Below are 24901 nucleotides of genomic sequence, written 5' to 3'. Positions count from 1 at the left end.
TCATTACAGTGATCTACATAGAAAATATTTCATGAACTTGGAAAAGGCATATCTTGGAGATGTCAGTAAACATTTGGAAGGAAGTGATTGACCACTACTCAAGTGCCTTATATTATGGCCCTATCTTTCAGAGAAGTTGTAGATAAGAATTAGTCCCAGCTTTGCTATTTTATTTATTACATTATGAATGCCAAAATAATAAGTCTTGTGAATTTCTGAATTTCTTCTTCTAAACTTGAGTTTTATTTTTCTATATTTAGAGTCATTCAAATGCTAAACTACAGCTTGCTGCCATGTTCTGTATATCTAATCTCATATGGAATGAAGAGGAAGGTAAGAAATCCTCCTTATTAATGCACAGACAAATTGCTCTCCTGATCAAAAAGCTTTTCTTGCATAGTAATCAATATTTGCAGTGCACAGTGCAGTGGGATCCAAAGAATAATGGGAAACATCACTGTAGATGTGGTATGGAATATGTGGGAGTGGTCAGGAGACACTGAGGAGGATGCAGAGAGCTTTCTGAAGGAGACACAGTGGGAAGTTTTCATCTGTAGCATTTCTGTGAAGTCTCAAAACAATTGAGTGAAAGAAACTGAAGTGAAAGAGAATTCTTGTAAGAGCTCTCAGATCTTAAAGGGGCTATGGAAACTCATTTTTGGAAGGAACAGGTTCACTGGAGGGAAGAAATTTATTAGAAGGGGATTTTTGGCAAAGAAATCTTCCATAGTATGGATGGCTTGAGAGGCTTGGGCCAAAACCAGCTGAAGTACTTGTGGGTGGAACTGGGAGCAATGGGTTGGGCTTTTGGTGAGAAGTCGTGGCCTGGGAGAGTGGGAGCTTACCAGGAGGGGACTGAAGGATGGTGCTGCTCCGGGGAATATGGTGAGAGGAGGAGAGGGCAAAACTCAAGCTCAGAAGCACCTCCAGGGGAATGTTCTCTGCATCCAAATGCTGTGATATCACAGAGATGAAAGTAAAACAGCTGAAGTCAGGTTACCTTAGGGTAAAGATTTTTTTGCCTTCAAGATGTTCTTGGCTCCAAAGATGTGCACACAGAGCACAACAATAGAAGCTAGAGCTCCCTAGGGAAGCAGGCAGAGCTGAGGGAGTGTTTCCATGGCTGTGCTCTAGCTGGACATTGCTCCTGACCCCTCCTTTAGCTGGTTTCTGCTCCCACCCCTCTCTGCAGTCCTGCAGACAGTTGGGCTGGTGCCATCCCAGCAATGAGATTTGTTGTGGTTGTTGCAGGTTCACAGGAGCGCCAAGACAAACTCCGAGACATGGGAATCGTAGATATTCTACATAAACTGAGTCAGTCCTCAGATCCAAATCTGTGTGACAAGTGAGTATGAAGCTAATACAGCATCACCACAGTTGTTAATCTCAATTAAATTATTTTAAGCTAATTAAGCCCAACAGCAACTTTGCACACACCTATGCTGTTACCTGTGTTAGTATCCACACAGATCATCTGGCTGCTTCCCAAACACATGTAAAACCAAAACAGTTACTGGGGTTTTATGTTAACCTTTTACAATTATTCCACCTACAGTTGCCAACAGCCCACATTTCTTCCACAAAGTAAAGGAAAAAATCTGACCTTTGGAAGATGTCACACACAGACAACACAATTCAAAACTGTACAGTTGTTTAAGAAGTGCATTCAATGTGTTATTCTTGGTTTTATGAAAGATGTTCTGGTTTCTTAGACATCTTTGTAGTAAAGTTAGGGCTTCTCATCTTAAAATCTATGCCAGAGTTTTAGCACTGAAAATGATCATCAGGAACATTTTGATATCCCACACCAGCCCCCTCCATGGGCTGTTATCATGGCTTGTGATCATGGCAGCAAACTGGGAAGAAACAAATAAATAATCTTCTGTGTTAATGAGTTGTATCAGGTCCTGGAAAAGTCTGTTAAGTTCATGGTAGCAGGTTGGAAGCTGTGGAGGACAAAGGAAGAGCAAAGTGTCTCACTTCAGGAGGGAGGAAACTCAGAATTAGCCTATGTGATGATGGAACTGTAACCCCAGAGGAGTTTTAGGAGGTGTTTTTGTTTTAACAAAAACATTATGCAATATTAGATTACATATATTGCATTATTAGACTGGCTCCTTCCTCCTTCTCACCTCCTGTATGTTTTTGGTGGGGCCAGTATTCCTACAGGATTCCTGCCAGGACTAATGTGCCTTTAGTATACTCTGAGTTGACACTTCTTGATTTCTCAGCTCAAAGAGCTGCTTTCCGTGGTACCCCTGTATTACAGAAAGCAACTGCTCTTCAGTGACTGCTCTTGAGGGGTTTTGGAAGGTGTGTATGACACACATCCCAAGCCCCACCATGTGGGAGTGCCTCAGTCTGTGCTGGGATCCAGTATCCTTGGCTAGATCAGGTTATCCTTGGATGCCAGGTGGATTCTTCAACAGTTACAACCCACCCAGAGCATTTCTGCACCACGGGCCAGATTCTTCCAAAGTGAGGGAGCCTTTTCCTCAGCCATCATCCCTCCCTCTCTGCTGGCACACTCTGAGCCTGCCCATGAAGCTGCTGCTGAAGCCAGACTCCTGTAATTAATGGGTTGTTCTTTCTTGCAGGGCGAAGACAGCACTCCAGCAGTACCTTGCATGATCAAAGACTAATTGAATCTATGGACACCCCTCATGTCTACTTAAGGAAGAGCAGGAGATACTCCTGACTCCTTATATTTGCACAAGTCACCTTGGGCTGCATTTTTCTCAGGTGCAGGGAGCTGCTTTGCAGAAACAGTTCGAATGATCAGGTCTCCAGTGCACTTGAGAATTTTCTTGAGGTAGTTTCTTTACTCAGAGGACTCGGGGGGGGTTGTTTTGGTTTTTGGGTTTTTTTTCCTGAGCTACCTGGACTCTCAGATAGAACAATCAGTCATCGTTTTCCTTTTGGGCCTCCAATTCTCTGCTTTTGCTGCAGCCTTGTGTGGGTGCGTGGGTGCTCGAGTGTGTGTGTGTGCCGGGCTGAGTGTGTGGGTGTGAGACCTCACTTTTGGTTTTCCTTTTTTTTGTGTGAAAATCTTTTTCTACAGGTTTTCAAGGGTTAACCATTGTTTGCTGTACGAATACTTCAATGAATTATATACCGTTTGAATGAAATGTTATTTAAAAAGAAAAAAACCAAACTGTTGTATCCCATAAAGTTTATTTTGAATTTTGAACAGATGAATGTTTTTAAGTAAAATATATGCATTTCTGAACTTCAGCTTAACTTACATTATACTTCATTTTTAAAGAGAAAAATAGAGGGAGACAATAGACTTGAAATTCCAAGCAGCACATTCTGTACTGACAAGGTCCAAGAGTTCTTTGCCACAATACAAGGTCACCTGGTATCAATGACACGCTCAAATCCATGGAATGGCCCAACTGGATTGGGCTTGGCTTTCTTTACATGTTTGGAAAACAAGCTCATACTTCAGGGTTAGCATGGCTGATGCTTTTCAGAAAGAAGCAGGTGGCTGCGAGATCAGCAGGAGTAAGCTCTTGTTTTGCCAGCCAGGAACTTGCTCGGCTAATTGCTGAAGGATTGGCTTATTCATGGTCAGAAAGATTTGCTGATCACTGTTATCAGCAGAGCAAACAGTGTGTTGCAGAAGTTACACCTTCCAGAGACTAGAAAGAGCTGGCCAGCAGGATTTAGGGATTGTTTTTGTTTTGCATCCTTTATCTCCACTAACAGTTAAGCGACTTCCAAATTATTTCCACAAATGATCAACTGGGTGCATTAAGTTGGGGAAGGGATGGAAAACCTGGGGATTCCGTCTTGTTTTATAGCTCAGTAATGTTACTACATATTTTCTGTATATATGCAGCTATACACACATGCATGGATTTAGATTGCTGGATAATTGGTGGGGTGTGACTGCATCCAGAAGCCCTGAGTGTCTGTATGTTCCTGAAATGGTGCCTGCAAGTTGCAGGGGGAAACAAAAGTGCAAGTGAAGGGGACTGTGTAAGCTCAGGCTGGCATGGCAGAGCCAGTGGCTTCCCAGTCTCCTCAAGCAGTTCAGGTTTCTGACTCTGCCCAGGTCTCCTTTCTGGTTTCAGTTTAGACCATAGTTCATAGTCAGACTCCCCAGACACTCTATTTACATAGCACTAACAGGCACTAGAATTTGCAGCCATCGTCTTAAACCAAATCCTTCTTCTCTTACACTGAGCTTCAGGAAGGCTGCAGCAAGGAGAGAAGTCTGTAACTTTGCTAACCAATTTTGATAATTATATAATTCTTTTATTTCTAATCAAAAGGTCAAATTGTGATGACAGCCTTACTTTTTTTCCAAGGTAACTCTTTGTGTCAGAAAATGTGACCACAGTTTGGCCTGGAATTTGAATGTGCTGTATATCAGATTACTGTTATCACTTGGTTGCAAAGGAGAATATCTGCATTTCTTGTAACTTCTTCCACTCTCAAAGACAAATAAAAGTGAGCACCTGACACTTTTTCCCCAGGCATTGCAGTAAGTGACTGGCAGTTTTTTAATGTCCTTCTGCAAATGTTTCATGATGGACTTTGGGGGTTGAACAAAAGGGAAATTAAAAAATACATGAGAACTTGTTAAATCTCAGTATCTCAGAAGCAAAGTCTTGTTTAAAAAATTCAATCAAATATATTTTTGCTTGAACTGAGAAAAAAGTTCTGAGGCAGGTATTGTAAATGAAAAACTGTCCAGTGTGCATCTCCCTGCCCCATTTGCACTCCTGTCTGTGTTTAGGAGCTCGAGTTCTTATGTATCTCTTCTCATCACTCCCCAACTCACGTTTTTAAAGCAAGTCTTAGTTTGATTCTATAGAACTTTGGTGCCTACAGGTGTTCAGAAAAAAGGTGAGTAAAAGTGTTTCTGTACAAGTTTTGAGGTGGTTTCCTAAAATTCTCCAGAAAAACTAAAACCAATGCTCAGACAATCTTGTTGCTGCATGAGAAGAGTTGACATTTTCCACGGGTTTAGGGAAGACAAACTGTTGGATGAGAACATTTTTACGTTCAGTTAAACTTTGTGAATAATTTTTGATGTTGCTATAGGTATGTACAAAAAGAAGAATACTGTAAATAAAAAGAACTTTACCAGAACATCTAGATTTTTCTCAGCTTCCTGAAGAAATATGAGCTCTCCATGCCAGCTTCTCTGCAGCCTGAGATTCACAGTGGGACAGACTTTCCTGATCACAGAGTTTTCCCAACTTAATGAGGTAGCAGCAGCTTGTGAATCCAGGGTTGCTTACAGAACCAAAGTTTGTCTGGACATCATATGAATCACCAGGATTTCTGCTGTTCTTGGGCCATTTCTCTGCTGAAAATCCATCCTAATGGATGTTGATAAGTATGTCCTCTTCTTTATATATGGGTTACACATGCTACAAAGTCAATAGTTGAGTGGGGGATTTGGGACACCAGCTGCCAGACAGTGGTACCCTTGGCTCTCCCCACCACCTTCATTTTGCATTTGGATCTTTCCTAAACAGAAAATCAAATAAAACGTATGTGGAACAATAGTTCCAGTCACAGATTTGCATTGTGGTAGTAAAAGAAACTGAGTAAAGCAGCTTGTGCCAGGATATTGTAAAGGCAAACATTGCATACTTTTAAAAAATTATTTTTACACACTTTACCCATTGCCATGGATGCTGTGCCTCAGCAAAATTGCTGAAGTAGTGACACAGCAGGCAGAGGAATAATTGAGGTGCCTAAGATTAGGTTATTTAAGAGTAGAGAATGACTTTAAAAGGGCTTTGGTAATCCTGAAATGTGAGCAGAAGAGCCGTCAGTTTGCAAACTGTCTGTGGTGGTCAAAATCATCAGGACTTTTCTGCAGGCTGATAGCCACAAAAAGAGATACTCTGGGGGCATTGATGTACCAAAACCTGAATCCTCAGCCAGGAGGATGGTGAGCAGCTGGAGGAGCAGGCCAGCAGGGTCGTGTGCTGTGTGACAAGAAGCAGCTCCAGCTGTGCTTCTGCAGCCAAGTGCCCAGATGTGGGAAGGGATGGGGTAAGAGCAGCAGCCCTGCCTAAACAGCATTGCCAGGGCTGCTGGGCACTGGCACTGCTCTCACTGCAGAGAGGAAAAGAAAACCACAAACCTCCCCAAACCTCCTTGTTGGGAGGGAGACACCTTTGCTCAGTGCTCCAAGGTCACGCCTGGATCCCACGCCTTGCTTCGAGCCCCCAGTTTAGGAGAGAGCTGGGAAGACTGGAGTGGAGGGTGAGTGTTGGGCTGGGGGGTGCTAGGCAGGTGAGGCACAGGAGGGAGAAAGGCTCCACCTGCAGCTGCTGCTCCAGGAGTCCCAGGGGAGATGGAGCTGAACTTGCAGGCCCCAGCCGGCATGCCCGGGGGAGGGAGCGGAGCGGGGTGGGCTGGGCTGAGCTGGGCTGGGCTGGGCTGACGCTGCCCTGGCAATGCCAGCGCTGCCATGGCAGCCTTGGGCTGCTGCCAGCTGCTGCACAAGGCCCTGGAAGGGAGCGGCCATTAAGGTCCTGCAGCAGCACCTCGGCTCTTGGAGGAGGTGTGAGCAGAGGTGTGTCCAGCTTGGGGCACTGCAGCAGGACTGGAGGGATGCTGTGAGTGCTGTGTCCAGGCTGGAGCAGCAGAGACAGGTAAAAAGCTCTCTCTGTGGTACAGGTTGGCCAGCACTTGGATCCAGGTGATTAGAAGCCATCTGTAGTGCTTTGTGCTTGGGACAGCTGCTCAAAGGACCTGTTCCTGCAGAGGGATGGCCGCAAAGAAAAAGGAGATAGTGCTGCAGGTCAGTAGTAGCCAGGCCTTTAGCAGACTTTGTAAACTCTCGGTAACTGCAAAGGATGGAGTTCAGTCTTGGGGTATTTCAGATTCTGCTGGAAAAGCCTCACTCCAAGGTCCTTGTTGGGGAAGAGGCATTCCTGGAGGCAGGTGGGAAGCATGGAAGGACCTGGCAGGTCACACATGTCCCCAGTAAGGGCTGTGGGGTGTACAGAGAACTGCTGCAGGGCTGCAGGTTGTGTTTGGGTCTGCTGGGGCCTAGCACAGGTTTAGCTGCTGTCAGTGGCCAAAATGCCTGTTTTGTGAGGTAGTAGCTCAGAAGACAGTTAGAGAACTGGGGTTGGCACATCTCCTGGATGGCACAAGTTACTGGATGTTTTTAACCAGGTCATGTATTCAGAAGGATTGCTGTAAAGGCAGAAAAGCTAGGAGGTAAAAGAAAGACTCAAAGGCTAAAAATCTATTTCATAGTGATGTGTGGAGGAGTTTTTCCTGTTTACACTGCACAGGTGACCTAGTGATGCTTTATGTAACTACTGCATGGAGAGAAGGGATGAAAGAGCAGTTCCTGACACAAAAACATTGAAAACCGAAACTGGGTTCTGCAGGTCTGCTTCAAATTTTGAGAGTAGTTCAGTCTTCTCAGGAGAGAAATAATAAAAGAGACTATGGGCTCTATGACCTTGTTTATTCACTGTTTGAACTGGAAATGTGGACAATGTAACAAGGAAAGAAGGGCACTTTATGAAGGTAGGAATGTTGCTGCTTGTCCTGCTGTGTTCCTGTGGGATGGGGAACCTGACGTGAACTAGACTGTGCCCCTTTGGCAGTGAAGGGAAATCTGGGTCTACATCTGCAAAAGGGGGGTTTTTTTATATCTGAACGTGAAAGCTGAACCTGTGCAGGACATGAGGGGATGTCCTGGAAGGGATCTGGTTTTGTTTAAGAAAAGCCTCCAAATCAGCAAAGCACCTTGAAGAATGCCAGCAGTACTTTGAGTCCAGCAGTTGAACTCATGGCCAAATTCATTATCACAAAATACTGTTGTAATAATTTAGACTCATTAGCATTCTCTGAAGCACTCTGAGGGTGGTCCCAGCACTAGGAATAATTAGATTTTGTAGTTCTGCAGGTGTTGTCTGAGAAAACTAAGCTTGGGGTCATGTGCTGAACAGGCAAATAGATTAAGGTGTCTAAACAGCTCCCTGTTCCCTGAGTGAGACAAGGCCCTGGAGAAACTGCTCTGTGTGACACCCAGTGACACAGCTCTGAACACCTGTGAGAGGGAGTTTCCACTTTTGGAATTCTAGGCTGTGAGATTTTAGCAGCCCTTTAATGCCCGTTGTTGTTAATTACTGTGAAATAGCTGGTCTTGATGCAACCTACTGTCTTTCACTACAGTCTACATGTAGTTGGGGTTGATGAGAAAGGAATTAGGAATCTTCATTGTTCAGGATGAACAAAACCAGATCTTGTGTTTCCCAATAAGCCTTTTTTATTTTAACTCTGTCTTTTTCTAAGTACATACTGAAGGGCAAGTCCTGTAAGATGGGGAAGATGCTAAGGATTATATCCTTTCTAAGAACAGTATTGGGAGTGTGGGATAATAGAGTGGGTGGTGCTGTGTATGGAATGGTCTAGGGCATCCTTGACTGGGTCAATCTCTGAGCAAGCTGATCTCTGACTTGTGCAGGAGATTAGATGAAGGACTCCACAGGCCCCTCCCAGCCTAGAACTTTGTGTTCTCTGTTCACTGTGCTTTGGAAGTTTTTAGGTAACAGCTGGCAATTCAGGTAAGGACATGCTGGGTTCAGACCACCCTCTAGTGCCCACACATCATGGAACCTGTGTATTTACTAGTTTAGTTAGTCTGTCAAGGCTGAAACATCTCAAAGAGTAGAGTTTGTGTGCAGGCAAGGTGAGAAACTGCTGCTGGAAAATCAGGTGGTTCATAAACCCTGTGAGGACTGGCCCTGAACGAGGTGTGGTTCAACTGGAACCCTGGGCAGGCAGATGGAGATCCTGACAAGGGGCTCTGGGTCTGGCATCCCAGTTTGGGGTCCCCAGCCAAGCCCCAGAACAACTCTCTGCAAACTGAGTCTGGGATCCCCAGGCAGCCACTGTTCAGTAGTGCCACTGAATGGGAGGATCCTGCCCTTGGCTGGATGCTGCTGCCCTTTCCCTCTGCCTTTTCTGGGATCTTGTGAGACATCCCAATCAGCTGGTCAGAGGTGAGAGACTCACAGTCAGAGGAGTTTCCTGAGTGCTCAGGTAATGCCTCTTCAGGCAGGTGTGTTCCTCTGGAGTGATTTGTCAACATGTTTGCAGCAACTGGGTAGTACCTGATGAATTACTGTGGCTTTTACTGTGTTTTTCAATTTTCCACACAGATTAACGTTACTAGCCAGGAGCTTTGGGAAGAAGTGCTGTGTCTCAAAGGACTCATTGGTAAGGGTTTGCTCAGCACACTGAATTGCTCTTGTTCTGTGTTGAAAGGACAACAGGTCTGTTAGGAATTATTAGTATTAAGGATGTTTCGTCAGTCTCTCCATTCCCTTTACCCTGAATGGAAGAAAAAATATTCTAACCAAGTTGAGACCAGCAGGAGGTTGTAGTCCTCTTCATTTATGTGGGACAGTCATCATGCAATCCAAGCAGTGCTGGCCCAGTCTCCACTGCTTGGAACAGGACTGTTCCCAGCACAAGGAACAGCCCTGGCTCTCAAGGTTCTTGGGACAACCTCATGTGCTCTGCCTCTGTGCAGCAGTTTTCCCTGGCAAATCTGCTACCTCCAAGGTCACAGCCAGGTCCATGTTTCTACTGAAGACTCCTCCACATCATTCTTAGCTTATTTTGTAATGTAGTTTTCCTCTGATGCAGCATTTCAAATCTTGCAAGGGTTTCCAGTTCAGAGCTGTATCCAGCCCTTCTAGCATACAGTCTGTGTCCCAGCTGACCCATTTGTACCTCGTTCTGACCCATTTTCCTGCTTGCAGTTGTCGATGTGTTTCAAGCCTGGTGTGGCCCATGCAAACCAGTAGTGAATCTGTTCCAAAAAATCAGGAACGAAGTTGGCAGTAATCTCCTGCATTTTGCTGTGGTAAGATCTCACTTGGCACTGCTTGAAATACCTCTGAAACCAGCTGAAGTCTGAGGGCTGAAATCACTTATCTGTCCAATATTTAGCCCAAACCTTAGGAGTGCAGGAGTTGGAGCTGCTGGGAGTGAACCTGCCACTTGGGTATGCAGGGGCTTGGGTATATCTATAAGAATTCATATCATTAAGGATTTTCAGGCTTCAACTACTCTATGCTTTCCAGATTTCTACTTAAGCAAGTAACATTAGACAGAGTCACTAACACATTGCTCTGATGTACAGGGAGAGGCTGAAGGAGCTGGATTTGTTCACCCTGGAGAGGAAAAGGGACAGATGTCCAGTGGAGGGAGGATGGAGAAGGCAGAGACTGATGTCTGTCAGGGAAACACAGCAACAGGACAAGAGATAATGGGATAAGTTGCATCAGGGAAAGGTCCAAGTAAATAGAAGGGAAAAGTACTCAGGTGGGAGTGTAGGACACTGGGACAAGTTCCCAGGGTGCTGTGCAGAGCTGATTCTTGGAAAAGCTCAAAACTGACACAGCCTTGAGCAACCTCCTGTACCACTGAGAGCAGCCCTGCCCTGAGCAGGGTCTGGGACTGGAGCCCTTCTGGGGCTGAAGTCCCTCACTGCCTCAGCCATGTGGTGACTGTGTGCTCTGGTGCCTTTCCTGGCTGGTGGCAGCTCTGGACTGAGGACAGAGCTAAGGGCAGTGAGGTTTCTCTTGGCTCAGCCCTCCCATCTCTGCTGCCACTGCAGTTCCTCCTGGCACTTCTCTCAGTCCTCATGGGCAGGAGCCCTGAATTCACTTTCCAGGCCTTTTTTTCTGGGACTCACCCGAGCAAGCTGCTGGGAATAGATATCCCTGTCCCACAGGAGTGCTGCTCCAACTCCTGCAGGTGACATCTACCTGCTTCTCAGGCACTGGAACAGAGCTGTGAGCTGGCTGTGCCCCTGGTTCTGACCAGTGTAATTTTGTCCCCTAAGTCTGGGACCCAGAGAGGTTTTTCTGTGTGTTAGGGGGTGAGTACCAGCCAGCTGAGGGTGTCTGACTCCAGGCACTTGTGTGTTCATCCCTCTGGAGCAGAAATGCTTTTCTAGAAACACCTATTTTATTTTACATTCCTTTTAGGCTGAAGTTGATTCCATTGATGCTCTGGAAAAATACAGAGGACAGTGTGAGCCTGTCTTTCTCTTTTATACAGTGAGTGAAAATATTTTCCCACAGCTATAAACATGACCTGCTGGTGCGAACATCAGTCCTTTTGGGAGCATGTTTTATTTCTTTAATGTGTGATGGGACAATTTTATTTGCTCTGTATCTGCTGGTAATCAAATGCTGTGCAGATAAGAATATACAGCCAGTGTGCTGCCCTGTGGAGTCTTCAGGTTCAGTCTGCTGCTTCTACAGAACCTCTCACTTCTCTCACAAGGTGCATTGCCTCATCCTGGGACTGATGAGGAGGCACAAAGAAGGTTGTTCCAAGGTTTCCCTCTTGCTGTGGGGCAGAGCAGCTCTGAGGGGAGGAGGGTCTGGTACATATAAGTGTGGGTGATGTGCTGCTGTGGGGAATTCCAGAGCCCAGAGAGCACAACCTGAGCACTTGCTGACTGATTGGCTTTCCACACTTTCCAGGGAGGAGAATTAGTGGCTGTTGTAAGAGGAGCAAATGCACCATTGCTGCAGAAGACCATCCTGAAACAGCTGGCAGAGGAAAGGAAGGATTTATGTGGAAGAGAGCCTGTGGTGGTAATGGGTCACTAAAGCTTCAAACAGCCATAGATGTATATGCAAGAGGAGACGTTCAGCTCCCCAGGGCCTGAGTAGCTCTAAACCAGAGCCATTTCCTGCAAAAATCCCTTCCCCTGCCCAGGCAACCTCCTAAGCCATTACCAGAGACACTGGCTTTGTGGGAGTGGTCTAAAGTAATGACATTTCTGAGGAGCAGGTCTTATCTGTGTGTGACCTGCTGCTCCTAAGGCAGCTTTCTGCTGACGTTGCTGGCCTGTTCCTGGCAATGGTTTTCCCCCGGCTGACTGAGAGCCCAGCAGGTGACCCCAGACAGGCAGATCCTCTGCGGTCCCTGCTGAGCTGAGCTTGCCCAAGACTGCAGGAGAGCTGTTCCTGCTCAGGGGGAGGTGGGACATGGGGCCCTGCCTGGCACAGGCTCACCCGGAGGGCAGGTGTGGGATGTTCCTGGCTCATCCATGTGCTGTTGCTGCTAGGTGCCAGACAGAGCCTTCTCTAGAGAGCAGGGAAGCACAGCTCCCCTTCAGGAGGAACAGCAGAAGGACTAACAGGTAAGGCAAGGCACAGGTGTAGGATGTTCTCTGTGCCTTGAGTTGGAACCTTTAAAAGCTGGAACCTTCAGCACGGATTCAGCTGCTGCTGGGACAGCAGAGGGGCCATTCCTCCACCTGGGCACACGAGGAGAGTCACCTTGAAACACAAACAAGAGCCCAGCAGAGTTTGGGTGTCTGGCATTGTGAAACTGGGAATATTTATTCTTCCAATGCATTTTATCTTATATTTGACCCTCCTTGCCTTCTGGCCTGGTAAGAGCTCTTGGAGACCCCACATGGCTGTTTCCAGGCGGTTTTTAAAAGAAAACACAGATGCTTGAGCTCCAAATCTGCTTACACCATCTCCTTCTAAAATTAGCCACGAATTCCCAAAGGCTTTTGCCTCTTCTCCTAAAAGGGACATTTTTCTTGGCTTTTCTGAGACAATGCTGCATCCTAGCCCTGTGCACACCAAATCTTAGGCCCCAGAATCGAAGCAAAACCCTCCTGGCTGTAGCTGAAGCACCGTAGGATGAAGGAGTGTGAGGGATGTCAATCTCTCCTTTCCTTTCTGCGCCTATTGTTAATTTTGTCCATTTTCTTCCCTCGGAGGCTGAGCACCCATCGGGTCCGGGATGACAATGGCAGTCGTGGAACAGACGCGAGTTTTTTCAATAAATACAAGATTTCCGTGTGGCAGCAGCACCGGCTCCGTGCCCTTGGTGTTCCGCGGTCCCTTTAAGGCAGGCGCGGGGGCGGCCCCGCCGCGCTGCGGCTGCGTGGGGAGGCGGCTCTGCCCGCGGGTTCGAGTCCCGGCGGAGCCGGCCCGGCCATGGCCGCGGCCCCCGAGCCGGCGGAGGCCGAGCCGTGCCCGGAGGCGCCCGTGCACCGGCTGAGCGTGGCGGAGCTCGAACGTGAGCTGGACTCTCGCAGCGAGCTGGTGCGTCCCGAACCGCCGCGGAGGCGGCACGGCCGGGCCGCGGGAGCTGCGCCTGCCCGGGCGCTTCCCGCAGGGCCGAGGGAGGGGCGGGGGGTCCCTCAGACACACGCGAGAGAGGGTCCGACCCCTCACACTGACACCCGTGAGGGGAGGGTCGGTGCGTGTTTCACACAGACACCTGTGAGAGAGTCGGCGAGTCCTTTCACACAGACACCTGGGAGGGAGGGTCGGTGGGGGTCTTCACACTCCTGCTAGGGAGGGTCGGCGAGTCCCTTCACACTCCCGTGAGGGAGGGTCGGCGAGTCCCTTCACGCTCCTGCTAGGGAGGATCGGCGAGTCCCTTCACGCTCCTGCTAGGGAGGGTCGGCAAGTCCCTTCACGCTCCCGTGAGGGAGGGTCGGCGAGTCCCTCCGCACTCCTGCTAGGGAGGGTCCCAGCTGATCCGTGACAGTCCCAGCATGGTGTCATGGGTCACTGTCACTATCGTTTGCATCAATTTCATGTACTTTACCGTATACAGGAAAAAAACCAACGACCCCCAAAGTTCTGTATGGCGGGTGCCTTATGTAGCAGGTACAGAGTCAGTAATTTAATTTCTCTCTTGTTGCAAAACCCTTTATAGTGCAATAGCGTGTTTATTCTCAGAACATCAAAAGTATTCTGTCTGTTTCTGGAAGTAAGTCTCAGCCTCCAAGAAGCAAATATTTTCCTCGCTCAACCAGGTGAAACTGTATATGACCCTGCCCTCGGAGCTCTTGCCTGCCTTTCCTGAGAGGCGTGTGTGCACAACTGCTTTTTATGTGGCTTTAATTATAGTTTTGAAGGCAGAGTAGGCAACCTAAACTCAGGCTGTGGTTTCTGATGTACAGATTGATGACAAAGAATTCGACATTCCTCAAGTTGATACCCCTCCAACGCTGGAGAGCATCCTGAATGAGGTGAGTGACGCATCTGACAGGGGAGAGCTCAGGTGAGGTAGCACATGCTCTTTTCCTCTACTCTTACTGTGTTTTTCTTGGAAAACAAAGTTGTAGAGCTTCATGGTTTCCTGATGCTAGCAGGGGCATACTACAGTGTGTGATATGGAATTTTGATTTTGTTTTTTCTTTCAATTAAAGTATCCACAGCTGCAGCATAAAAGGTTTTCATCAAATTCAAGCACATTCATCTGTAGATCTGGAGAGTCACCTGAAGTCTAGACTGCCTATTAAATGTCAGAGGCACCAAAAAGCTTTTTTTTAGCTGAAAGTAATTACAGGGTGTTCAGAGTAGTTCTGAAGTTGTGGAAGGAGATGAGAGCTAGATTCTTCGCAGCTTCATTTGTGTTGTACCTTTCGTGGATGTAGCTCTCTGGCACGAGCAGTGAATGGTCTCAGCATCTGATGTTACCTGTGGTACCTTGCAGGGGAGATGTGACTGTCTCACTTGTATACAACTCAGTGTATTTCTGCAGTAACTGTGTGAGTGCACAATTCTTAGAAATGCAAAGAAGGGCATGCAAGTAAAGATGACTCCAAGAAAACAAGTTTTTTAACAAAATGAGAAAATTGGTGGCTAGATTTCAAGAAAGCTAGAATGAAGGGGAAAGGAGCCTGCCAGGGTTGCAGTTCTTTTAAAAACCTGCATTAAGAACACAGGTATAAGGTGTCCTAAACAGAGACAGTCTAGAAACAAGAGTAGTAGGAGTAGCTATGTCCTGTTTCTGCTGGTGCCCTGAGTAGTAGAAGCTTAGTAAATTTGGGTCATATCAAACTGTAAGGACATGCATGCAGTGGTGTCCATGTCAGAGGAGTAGATTCCAAGAAACTTGAGAGGTAATAATGAAGAAAATCTAGTTCAGTGCAGACAAAGATTTACTGCAGTGTCTCAGTAAATGCAGAATGGGAATGACTGGCAAAATAGCTTCTGAAAAGGCTTTTAGCAGAGAAGAACCTGTCTGAGCAAAAAGGACAAACAGCTGCAGTTCAGAAAGAGATGCTTAATGAGCACAAGGCCCCAGGTGTAAGTGAAATGAGGGGCAGTTGCCCTGCTCCCTGCTCCTTTGGCATCAGCTGGGGGGTTGTGTTAGTCCCTCTGGCTTTGTGCTGAGAGACCCACAGGAGCTGCACTGGTTTTACAGCACATCAGGGAGAATGGCTTTTTGAAAAACTGTAATTAAGAATTACAGGCTAAGACTGAAAGGAGAGAGATAATGCAAAGAGAGTAGCTGAGAAAAGAGCAAAATCAACTCCCATGGCAGCTGGAGGGACTTCTGGGCTCTTAGTGCCACTTGGTGAAGTGCTGGAGTTAGATGATAATTTAGGCTTTTTCTTGGCAATTTGAAGACTTGGAAACAGCTCTATTAAAGGTCAATTAAAATTTTGATGGATATTTGGGGAGGAAAGGTTCGTTGACTTGTTCTCCAGCCCACTTCTGTGATTTTTGTGAATTCTGGAAATTGGATCTTCCACAGAATCAGCCCAGTAAGGTAAAAAATAGTTCTGGCTTTTAAATATGAGGCTTTTTTGTCCTCTCCTTCTCCCTTTCCCTGCTGAATTGATACTGCTTTGCTAATGTTTCAGTTATGCTGTTGTGTGTTTTGAACATTTAGCAAGCTCTGGTTATTCTCACCCTCCAGACTGATGATGAAGAAGAGTCTTTCATTTTGGAGGATCCCTTTCTCTTGAACATTGATAACACAGATACACACTCCTATGACACCTCTTCTGTGGCCAGCTCTGACAGTGGGGACAGGACACACCTGAAAAGGTACTGCAGCCTCATATCCTGGCAGGTCAAACCATTTGTAAGAGGGTACTGCTTACATCCCTTAGAAACAAATCCTCCTTTTTTCACAAAACACTGTTATTCCATCCATGTAGGCAAAGATGGGATTTGTAGTTGCACTGGGGGCTGGCCTGTTTGAGCAATAATGGCATTTTATGGGAGGTAGACTATTTAAATTTATCCAGATTTTAATGGAATCTTGAAAGCACTGAATCATGATAACTCTAAAGAAAATGTTTCAAAGGGGTGTCCGACCTAGGTCTGCAGCAGCTGGTGGTTATTTGTAAAAGGCAACTGCTGTCACTTAGGTGAGTGGACATCTAATATGTGATAATTAGTTCTAATACTGCTGATGTGTGTCATTAATTACTCAAATGATGGCCTGAGCCACTCCCATGGCTGCCTTGTGTGCCATGAGCAGTTGTACAGGATAAAAACACTCAGAAGTCTGGTGGTTTATGTCAGCATGTGGTGGTGTACAGACTCCCTGTCCCTTCTTTTTTCAAATAAGATTGTTTGTAACTGAGAGAAATGTTACCTCAAGTGGTTTAAACTTCTTCCGGTACAGAGTATGCAGAAAAACCTGGAAGTGTTCCTGTGCCTTCGGGTAAGGCTGGTTGCCATGGTTATGGGTCCTTAGCCATAATACCAGTTACTAACAACATGTTTGATTAACCTCTGTGGGAGATGCTTGCTTGTGCACCTCTGGAGAGGGAAGAACCCAGTGTTTCCCTGGTAGTTTTGGGAATTTGGCTCTCTGGTGGTGTGAGCTTGGCAATAAAATTGCAGCTTTGCTGGGGAATTTCCCTGTCCTGGCTGCTAGAGTTTACCAGCAGTTTTGAAATAATTGCTCCTGCACTAGTTAGTTTTAAAAGGCATTTTTTTTTAACAGAAGCCCTTTGATAAACAGAAGCCCTTAAGCTTTCATATCAGGTGAGGTGTGTATTAATTGAAGGCTGTTCTTTACGATACACCCAGTTTCCCTAGGGGGTCTGTATTCTGCTAATGAGCCTTTTCCAATTGTGCATTTTCTGTAGATACTCACCCTTACAGGCTTAAACTTTCTCATTTGAAGAGCTGAAGTGCTGCTTTCAGCATGTATTGGTGAATTCTAAGGCTTGCAGATATGTTTGAAACTGACCATTTGTTTGAAGAACTAAGTTTTTTTACTCCAGGAGATGAGTTGAAACCAAACTGTGTGCAGGCACGGCAGGGCAGAGCAGGCTTTGCTGATTATCTCATATCTTGTCTCATTCTGTGGCCCCAAGAAGAGAAATGCAAACTTTATGAGTTACAGGTGTATGCAGAATTTACCTGCTGGCTTAGCTATGGGGTAGGCAAAGTTCCAAACTTTTATTCTGCTCTAATGCTTTTTGGTTTGTTTCTTAATTCCTTAGGAAGAAAAAACTCCCAGATTCTCTCTCACTCCATGGATCAGTGATACGGCTCTCACTCCTGAAAGGAATTTCTGCCCAAATAGTGTCTGCAGCAGTAAGTGTCATCTTCTGGGCACCTCCACTAAGAAAAAATTGAAATTCTTTTGGTATGTGTGGGGGTGTGTGTGTGATCTCGTGTCTGGCCTTACTATTAGTTCTGTGTAACACCATGTAAGGGGCATAAACTACTAACCAGTAGTCAGTCCCCAGGCAGCAATCAATCAGGGCTTAGCTGACCTGCTGCAGCAGTGATGTGGTGGGTCACTTCTAGCACTGGTTTGTGTTGTTGGATGTTCATGAAACTTGGTGGGAAGTGTTTATGTAACATGAAAGTGTGCTTGAAGGTGCTGGAACTGGGTTTGCTCAACACCTGTAACAGGCACATGGCTCTTTGAGAAGAGCACAGTAACTTTCACATGGAATTACAGGATATTCTGCTTCCTCTCTATTTCTGGGTGTTTCTAGCCAGTGAGTCCCTGAGCTCTGTCTGCCCTGGTGGGGCTGTTAAAATGCAACTGGTGTTGATTTTCCTGTGTGTTGTAGTTCTAGTTACTAGATATACACAGTGTGGGAGTTGTGTCTCTCACTCATGGGTTCTCCTGTTTCCCCAGGACAAAGTGGATGCTGGCTTGCCCACTGCTATTGTAAGTACTCTCACAATTTTCAAGGACTGTATATTTAGTTTTCATGCCAATTTATTTAAGCAGTAATTTAAGACAGCTGATAAATGCATCTTCCTTGACTTTTCAAGTGTGAGGAGTGGGAAGGGCAGCAAGAAAGCTCCCTGGGGGCAGTGTCCAGCCTTCCTTCACTGCCCAGCTGCCCCTCTGCTGAGCGAGCCCCACATCTTCTTCCCTTTTTTATACCATCACCAGGGCTTCTTAGCCGAGCACCTGACGTGTCCCTTTCTGCTGAGCACACTGAATTTCCCTCAGTGTTTCTTCTTTGGCTCCTAACAATTTTTATAGAGACTTAAATTGGAGTGCTCCAAGTGATGGAGCACTCTGTCTGAGCTATTAACTAAAAGGCTGTCTGAAGGATGTTCCCGCTTAGCAATTTGCATCAAAATTGTTGAAGTCAGGCATGCTAATCATGTCTAAACATGTCAGAAGTGAAACTGCCGGTAGTAAAATAAGAAGAGAAACATTTTAATCAGTTGAAATACAGTCAATATTTGTTTTACCCTTGTGAAGTGAGTTTTGATGTTTTGCAAAGGAACTAGACGTGTGCTCAGTCACTTGGACTGTAGTGATAGGAGCCCATAAGAATGTTTTTATTTAAAAAAGAAAAGGAAAAAGTCATTTCTAAGACAAAAGGCCGTGCAATGAGGTTGGAAACATGCTGTGACTGATATGTACATAGAATAAAAACCTGTACTTACACATCCACACATTAAGGCATTTGAGTTTTTTTAATCTTAGACTTGTTAAATAAAAAGTAGAACAAGTTGAATATGTCTGCAGCATTATACGACTTCGATCAAGTTTTATTTAATTGAGTACAGGTTTGCAAGTGCAGTAGGATCTTGGGGGATATGTTTAATAGGATTTGTTTAATTCCCTATGGAAAGAAATCGGAGACTCTGGCGTGCTGTGGACTGCTCTTTGGGGGACCAGCACTGGCCAAGGTTTTAGAAGAGTTCAGATGTGGAAGTAGCAGCTGATTTAGGATAAAATCCCACGAATTTATACTCAGCAGCTATACCAAAAGAATGAGACTGACTTTAGAGAGATGAAATTTTGCTGTGGGTACCACTCTAAACGTTTGAATTTCATACAGCAGAGAAAAAAGCAGCCCTCTGATCTTGAGATAATCAGTGTGGTGGTTGTTCAGGTGTAGTAGCTGTCTGTCTTCATGTAGGAATTCTGCTTGTCACTTCTTAATAGAAATAGTTATAACCTTTGAAAGCTTTCCCTTTTGGCAAACTTTGCATGATAAGTGGTGGATTTGTGAATGATATTTCCTCTGTTTTCAATCTTTCTGTATGATTCTTTCAGGCAGCATCAAATCTGATAGCAGTGGGGACTTCCCATGGGTTAGCATTGATATTTGGTAAGTTAAAAATAAGGTTTGGAGTTTTTTTGCATTTTAGTGATCTTAAAAAAATGCAAACACAGGCCAAAAACCACCAGTCTGATTTATAACTGCAGGCTGAGTTTCTTCTAAGATGTTGTTTGTGCTAAATGTGTTCGTCTTTCAGTAGAGAAATGAAGCAGAAGTAATATTTGTCATCCTTGTTAATGTTTCTTCTTCATTGTTGGGGTTTGGCACTTGGATATTGAGAAGTTTAGCCATATGGGAATTGTCTAAAGAGCCTTTTCTGTAGTGGAATAGAAAATTGTCTGTATTCATGTGAAAGAGACTGCAGCCTGTAGCAGCCTGTAGCAGCCTGTAGCAGCCTGTAGCAGCCTGTAGCAGCCTGTAGCAGCCTGTAGCAGCCTGTAGCAGCCTGTAGCAGCCTGTAGCAGCCTGTAGCAGCCTGTAGCAGCCTGTAGCAGCCTGTAGCAGCCTGTAGCAGCCTGTAGCAGCCTGTAGCAGCCTGTAGCAGCCTGTAGCAGCCTGTAGCAGCCTGTAGCAGCCATCAGTAATAACCTTGTGGCCTATGTGCAAATAGTTGGAAGTTAAGATGTGTTCCCTGGGAAATGGGGCTTCTGAGCCCTGGCTGCCTGCAGACCTGTGCCATGGGTGTCTCCTCCCCTGCCCTTCCCTTGCATCAGGCAGGCACCTCTGGATCCCTTCACTCTGTCATTCTGTTCTTCCTCCTACCACCAACATTTCTTACAAGGTTTTCTGAGCTTGTGCCTCTGCCCAGCTTACCAGTTGGGCCAGAACAGCTTTTGAACTGTTCTCAGTCACATTCAAGTTTTGTGCCCTTTGTCTCTGTAGCACCCAGTTCATATCCAGTTAAGAAATTTTGGTGTATTTATTGAGGCTGGTTGAAATTCTTGGAGACCAAAAATTACAGGGGACAGGGTACTCCAGAGAGATGGGAAAGACTGTGATAGTGCAAGATTCACCTTCCTGGGTATTTAGACATTAAACTATTTGATGACATTTGTTTAATCCAGTATTGAAACAATTGTGCTCCCTGAAAGAAAGGTGGATTGAAGCAAGCCTCAGATCCCTCCCAAAGGTGCTGGGTAAGGAGCAGTGGACCCAGCTGCACTGAGGGGAGCTCTGATGAAGATTTTCATCCTGAGGTGTTGGAGCATTAGATAAGAGTTGAGACAGGTTGTGCAGTCTCTTTCACTGGGGATATTCAAAATTCATCAAGGCCCTGAGCTGACTGGTCTCTTTGACCTTGCTTGGAGCAGCAGGACTGGGCCAGAGACCTCCATGCACAGCTCCCTTAGAGCTGAAGTTACTCCATGAGTCTGTGCTGCATTTTAAAACTGAGGAGGAATGGATGTGCAGTGTCCGGTTTTGTTTCAGGATGCTTCCTGGACACTTATTCTCTGCTGAATTCCTTCAGTTCTGTAACTAAAACTTGGGCATTGTGAGCACCCCAGTGCTCTCAGATCTATCTAAAGAGAGAGAAATCCTGGCAGGATAGGGATGTAGAAGCTTTCTTGTGTGCAGGGAGAGGATCGGAGATTTGGCTTGGGTTTATTCTGAAATTTAAACCAAGACAAAATTTCTGTAGACAGGTCAATATCTGTACTTTTTTTGGCTAGATGTGTAAATTTGAGTCAGACTAGTCCCTAGAGGTTTGTAAGGTGTGTGCAAGGTTTATTCTGTAAAATGGGACAATAACATCTTTTTTTGCATGCAAAAATGTAGGTCCATTTTCTGGTTGAATGATTTTCTCGGAATTATTGTCACTAACACATTTTTTAATTTCAGTTTTTCTTTCTTATGTTTGACTTCAACCAATTTTTCTCTGCTCTTAAGTCCACCTGTACTCATGACTTGTCTACTCTGTCCTTATTATGGAAGACTTGGGAAACTTTAATTCTGCTTTTTTGAATGCTTCTGTGGACTCCTGAAACATTCTCATGGGACAGTTCTCAGGCTGCATGTATAATATTGAAAAACCAACTTTCCTTCTGGATTAGTGTTGGATTAGATGCCAAGTCTGACATCCTGGAAGTGTTGCAGAAGAGGTTTTAGGAAGAGATGTCTGGAGGCCTGGAGACACTCTCCTCTGGCACCTGTTCCTGGGCCAAATGATCTGGCAGGGGGAAAAATCCTTCTGACCCATCTAAACCTCTGTGTCTGCCATTTCTGGGATTTTCTGCTCATTACATGATCTGGCATGAATGGGAAGGGTTGGTGCTCTCAGTTTTTACCTATCTTATCACATTTGGAAATGACAGGTTTTTTATGCCTTAGGAAAATAACCCTTAGCTTATTACTAGAGCTGTGCTAACTTGGGGGATTTTATTTTTCATTTTGGATATAAAGGAGGGCCTTCTTTTTTGCCAAAGTCTTTCTGAATTTCTGAAACTTGTTTGGAATTGTGAATTTTGTGCAAATGAGCAATTATGCTGTGTTCCATGACTTGACTTGAGGACTGCCAGCTGGAGTGGAGCAGTGCTCTCCCAGCAAGCCTACAGCAGTACACAAATACTTTCTGGAGATTTTCTTTATCATTTTTCTAGATGAGCAAAGAGGTTTCACGCTACTCAAAAACTAGGACTTAAACACAGCTCGATGAAATATATAATTTTTGTTAAAAACTTGTTCCACACAAAAAATTTCTGTATAACTAAACTTTGTTTTGATTAGTGTGGTATGACTACTTATTTTTATTTTCTCTCTTGGTTGTCAACCTTATGGTGAGTGTCCTGAGTCTTTGTTGTGGTATGATGGCATTAAGTTTTGGAGGTCTTTTTTTAATTAATGGGGAGTTGATTTACTGGCTGTTGGTAACTGAGTGGGAATAATTTTACTAGTTATATTACAGTGAAGATCCAGTTTTATTTCCTCTCAGATTTTTATTTTTGATGCATTGAAGTTCAAATTTGTAAGCTCACTTTTTTTAACTGTCTGGTTTTAGAAAGCTAACCATCACAGCATCATTTCTTGAATAAATCAGAAGGATGAACATTTACCAGAGGAAACACTGAGCAAAATCTGCAGTTTCTCTGTCTTTGGAGATTGTCACATATGTGCTGTTCATTGCTTCACTCCTTCCTTTTATATTGATTTCTGGCTTTTTCTCTCCTCTTTTGGCCCTTTCTGTGTGGACTGAAAGGCAAAGGTACAGTACCAGTGCTGTGTGCATGTCCCTGCATGACCAGCCCCTGTGCTGCCCAGGTTGCATGTTGTCTGTGCTGGGGTTTCATGGGCAGCTCAGCAGTGAGGCAGTGCAGGAGCCACTCCGTGGCTGATGCTGCTGGGAGCTGCTTAGTGGGTGCATGTGCACTGCACACTCCCAAATTCTCCAGGCAGGGACAGCAGAGCAGCAGGTAAATGTGATTTTTATAACATCCTAGGGCAGCAGGTCCATAGCTGTAAAGGGGTTGTTTCAGGGCAGGATAAGACTCTTCTGTGACATCACTATCCACCCAGAGCATTTCTGGCACTGTGCCTAATAAAATTAGTAGTGTGTCAGTAATTCTGCAGAAAATCAAGCAGGTCTTTCAAAACAGGTAAATCAGGGCATGAGAGGATCTTGATGAAAACCCAGTGAACTTCTGCAGTACTATGCTCATATCTTTGATTTGGAAAATTACTTCTTTCACATTCAAACTTATCTTTATTCTATACATGCAGAATTGTATTTAAGCACCATTTCATTTTGACTTCAGACTGAGAGCAACGCAGCTACTACCAGAAAATTTTCAGATGAAGAATTGCCTTATGTAAACTGAAAAATTCAAAACATTTTTTTACAATTGATAACTGCCTTTGTTTCAAGCATTTGGCAAAAGCTTTTTATGTTTAATCCTAAATGTGCCTTACTTGCAAGCTGATAATACAGGTCTGGAAAATCATCAGATCAGCTTTTATAGCCTTTTGCTTTTGTCTATTTTTATTACTTTGCCATCTTATGAGTAGAAGCTCATTGATTTTCTCATTTTGCTTTGCCTTGGAAGCAACTTCATCCATATTATAGTTGAGTTTTTAAAAAATCTTATCTAATGGCTCTTATTGTGTGTCATCTGACTGTCTGGAAACAAGGACAAGTACTGTATTGGTCATACAAATCACTTAATTTTGGGATACAGTAGGGATCCTTTTTGTTTTGGATTGACATTGCAGGTGAGGGAAAGAGAAAATGGCTTTTGAAAGTTCCTGTGGGGATACATATAAAGATGTAAAACCTTTTCAGAGAAAGCTGTGGAAGATTCTCCTTTTTCATGCCTGAAAGGAAACAGGTTATAGATTGGGTCACTGACGGGCTTAGGCTGAAGTAGAAGGTGCTTCCCTGAATGAAGAAGTCATTCACTTTTAATGTAAGGAGCTACAGTATTCCCCTATTTTCAAACAGATTGTTATGGTTAGCAGGTAGTATTTTTGTAAATGAACTGCATTTCCAGGCCTCTGGAACAGGAGTTATTTCTTTGGATCTTGACACCACTTGAAGAATATCTCTCTGTGGAACTTGTTTTCCAGCTGTAGCTCTGTTTTTGCTGAACTTCCATGGAACTCTTTCATGATTCATCTTCTTTTTCCTTGGTCTGTTCTGATCTGTGTTGTGAACACCCCTGTCACAATGATGTCAAGGTGTGTCCTAGTAGCATGGCCAAAAATCTTTTCTCCTCACCCTGAGCAGTGCTTTAGAGTAATGCAGGAGTTCAGCTGTTGTTCTTGCTGGTGTTTATTTCTGAACTCCACTCATGCCTCTTCGTACAGGTGGGATTGGAAAGGTGAGTCCCACTCACTCACTGTCTGAACACTGATGAATGCATCACTTTGGGCAAGAAATGTAGAGCGTGCATCCATGCTCTGTGCCACAGCCAGCACGTTCCTAGCAGTGCTGCAGTTTGGAGAAACGTGTCCCATGCCTTGGACACATCTTCCAGGTTGTTTCTGGTGCTCAGCTGTTCTTGATCCAGTCCTTTCCTTTGCTTGCTCAAGGTGAATCTTGCACTCAGTGTTATTGTGGTGTTTCTGATGAATTTCATATCTTTGTAGTCTTCATTCCAATAGTTCTCACAAAGCATCTTTTCCCACTCCCTTGCTCAAAAGCAGAGACAGGTGGAAAAAGCAGCTCCAGAACATTTTCCTTAGTTTTTGAGAGCAGTGCACCAAAGATAGGCTGAGGGTTCTCATCCAAACTCGTGAAGAGCAGCATCTTGTAAAGCTTGAGTCTTTTCATGGTGAGAGCCTCCAAGAATTAGGCACAGACAGAGGTGCCCATGGTTTGTGGTGTGCAGGAGTGAACAGGGCATGGCCCTGCAGCAGTGCAGTCCCTGCAAGCAGTGGCACCTCCTTTGCAGCACCTGTGGCTCAGGGAGGGAGTTCTTTTATAGAGTAAGTTGAGTGCACCAGAACTCACTGGGTGTTTTAACTGTGCAGCTTGGAGACAAAAGTGCCTTTTCCTTCCAGCCTTTGGCCTTCAGCAACAAAAGCAAGGAATAAAATTACAATATAAGAATAAAATGATGACTTGTACTAAAAGCCTCTGTTGGGGTTTTGTCATTGTTGTTCAAATGCAGAAAT

General features: G+C 45.0%; 3 protein-coding genes across 9 annotated transcripts in view; all 3 read left to right on the top strand.

The window, feature by feature from the left end:
• ARMC8 (armadillo repeat containing 8) overlaps nucleotides 1–5103 on the top strand; it is a 60668-nt gene extending 55565 nt beyond the window's left edge. For all 6 annotated transcript variants that reach the window (XM_033068766.1, XM_033068762.1, XM_033068761.1 and 3 more), the window contains 3 exons: nucleotides 261–333; nucleotides 1252–1345; nucleotides 2598–5103. In XM_033068766.1, the coding sequence (XP_032924657.1) occupies nucleotides 261–333; nucleotides 1252–1345; nucleotides 2598–2631 (201 nt within the window). In that variant the 3' untranslated portion in view covers nucleotides 2632–5103. The remainder of the gene's footprint in view (nucleotides 1–260; nucleotides 334–1251; nucleotides 1346–2597) is intronic.
• Nucleotides 5104–6444: 1341 nt separating this feature from the next.
• On the top strand, nucleotides 6445–12850 carry NME9 (NME/NM23 family member 9). The gene is made up of 8 exons (XM_033069277.1): nucleotides 6445–6547; nucleotides 6652–6775; nucleotides 9159–9216; nucleotides 9765–9868; nucleotides 10998–11069; nucleotides 11502–11615; nucleotides 12092–12166; nucleotides 12761–12850. Exons 2-7 carry the CDS (start codon nucleotides 6743–6745, stop codon nucleotides 12161–12163), a joined length of 453 nt encoding a protein of 150 aa, XP_032925168.1. The 5' UTR covers nucleotides 6445–6547; nucleotides 6652–6742; the 3' UTR covers nucleotides 12164–12166; nucleotides 12761–12850.
• Nucleotides 12851–12969: 119 nt separating this feature from the next.
• VPS8 (VPS8 subunit of CORVET complex) overlaps nucleotides 12970–24901 on the top strand; it is a 68265-nt gene continuing 56333 nt past the window's right edge. Inside the window, exons 1-7 of one of the 2 annotated variants that reach the window (XM_033069214.1) lie at nucleotides 12970–13088; nucleotides 13958–14026; nucleotides 15706–15836; nucleotides 17252–17345; nucleotides 17902–17934; nucleotides 19288–19342; nucleotides 22488–22493. In XM_033069214.1, coding sequence (XP_032925105.1) covers nucleotides 12981–13088; nucleotides 13958–14026; nucleotides 15706–15836; nucleotides 17252–17345; nucleotides 17902–17934; nucleotides 19288–19342; nucleotides 22488–22493 — 496 coding nt within the window. In that variant the 5' untranslated portion in view covers nucleotides 12970–12980. The remainder of the gene's footprint in view (nucleotides 13089–13957; nucleotides 14027–15705; nucleotides 15837–17251; nucleotides 17346–17901; nucleotides 17935–19287; nucleotides 19343–22487; nucleotides 22494–24901) is intronic. The other variant, XM_033069215.1, reaches the window with a different exon arrangement.

The sequence above is a fragment of the Catharus ustulatus genome, chromosome 10 (genome assembly GCF_009819885.2).
Source record: "Catharus ustulatus isolate bCatUst1 chromosome 10, bCatUst1.pri.v2, whole genome shotgun sequence".
NCBI classification, from domain to species: Eukaryota; Metazoa; Chordata; class Aves; order Passeriformes; family Turdidae; genus Catharus; species Catharus ustulatus.
This window is presented reverse-complemented; position numbering and strand designations above follow the sequence as displayed.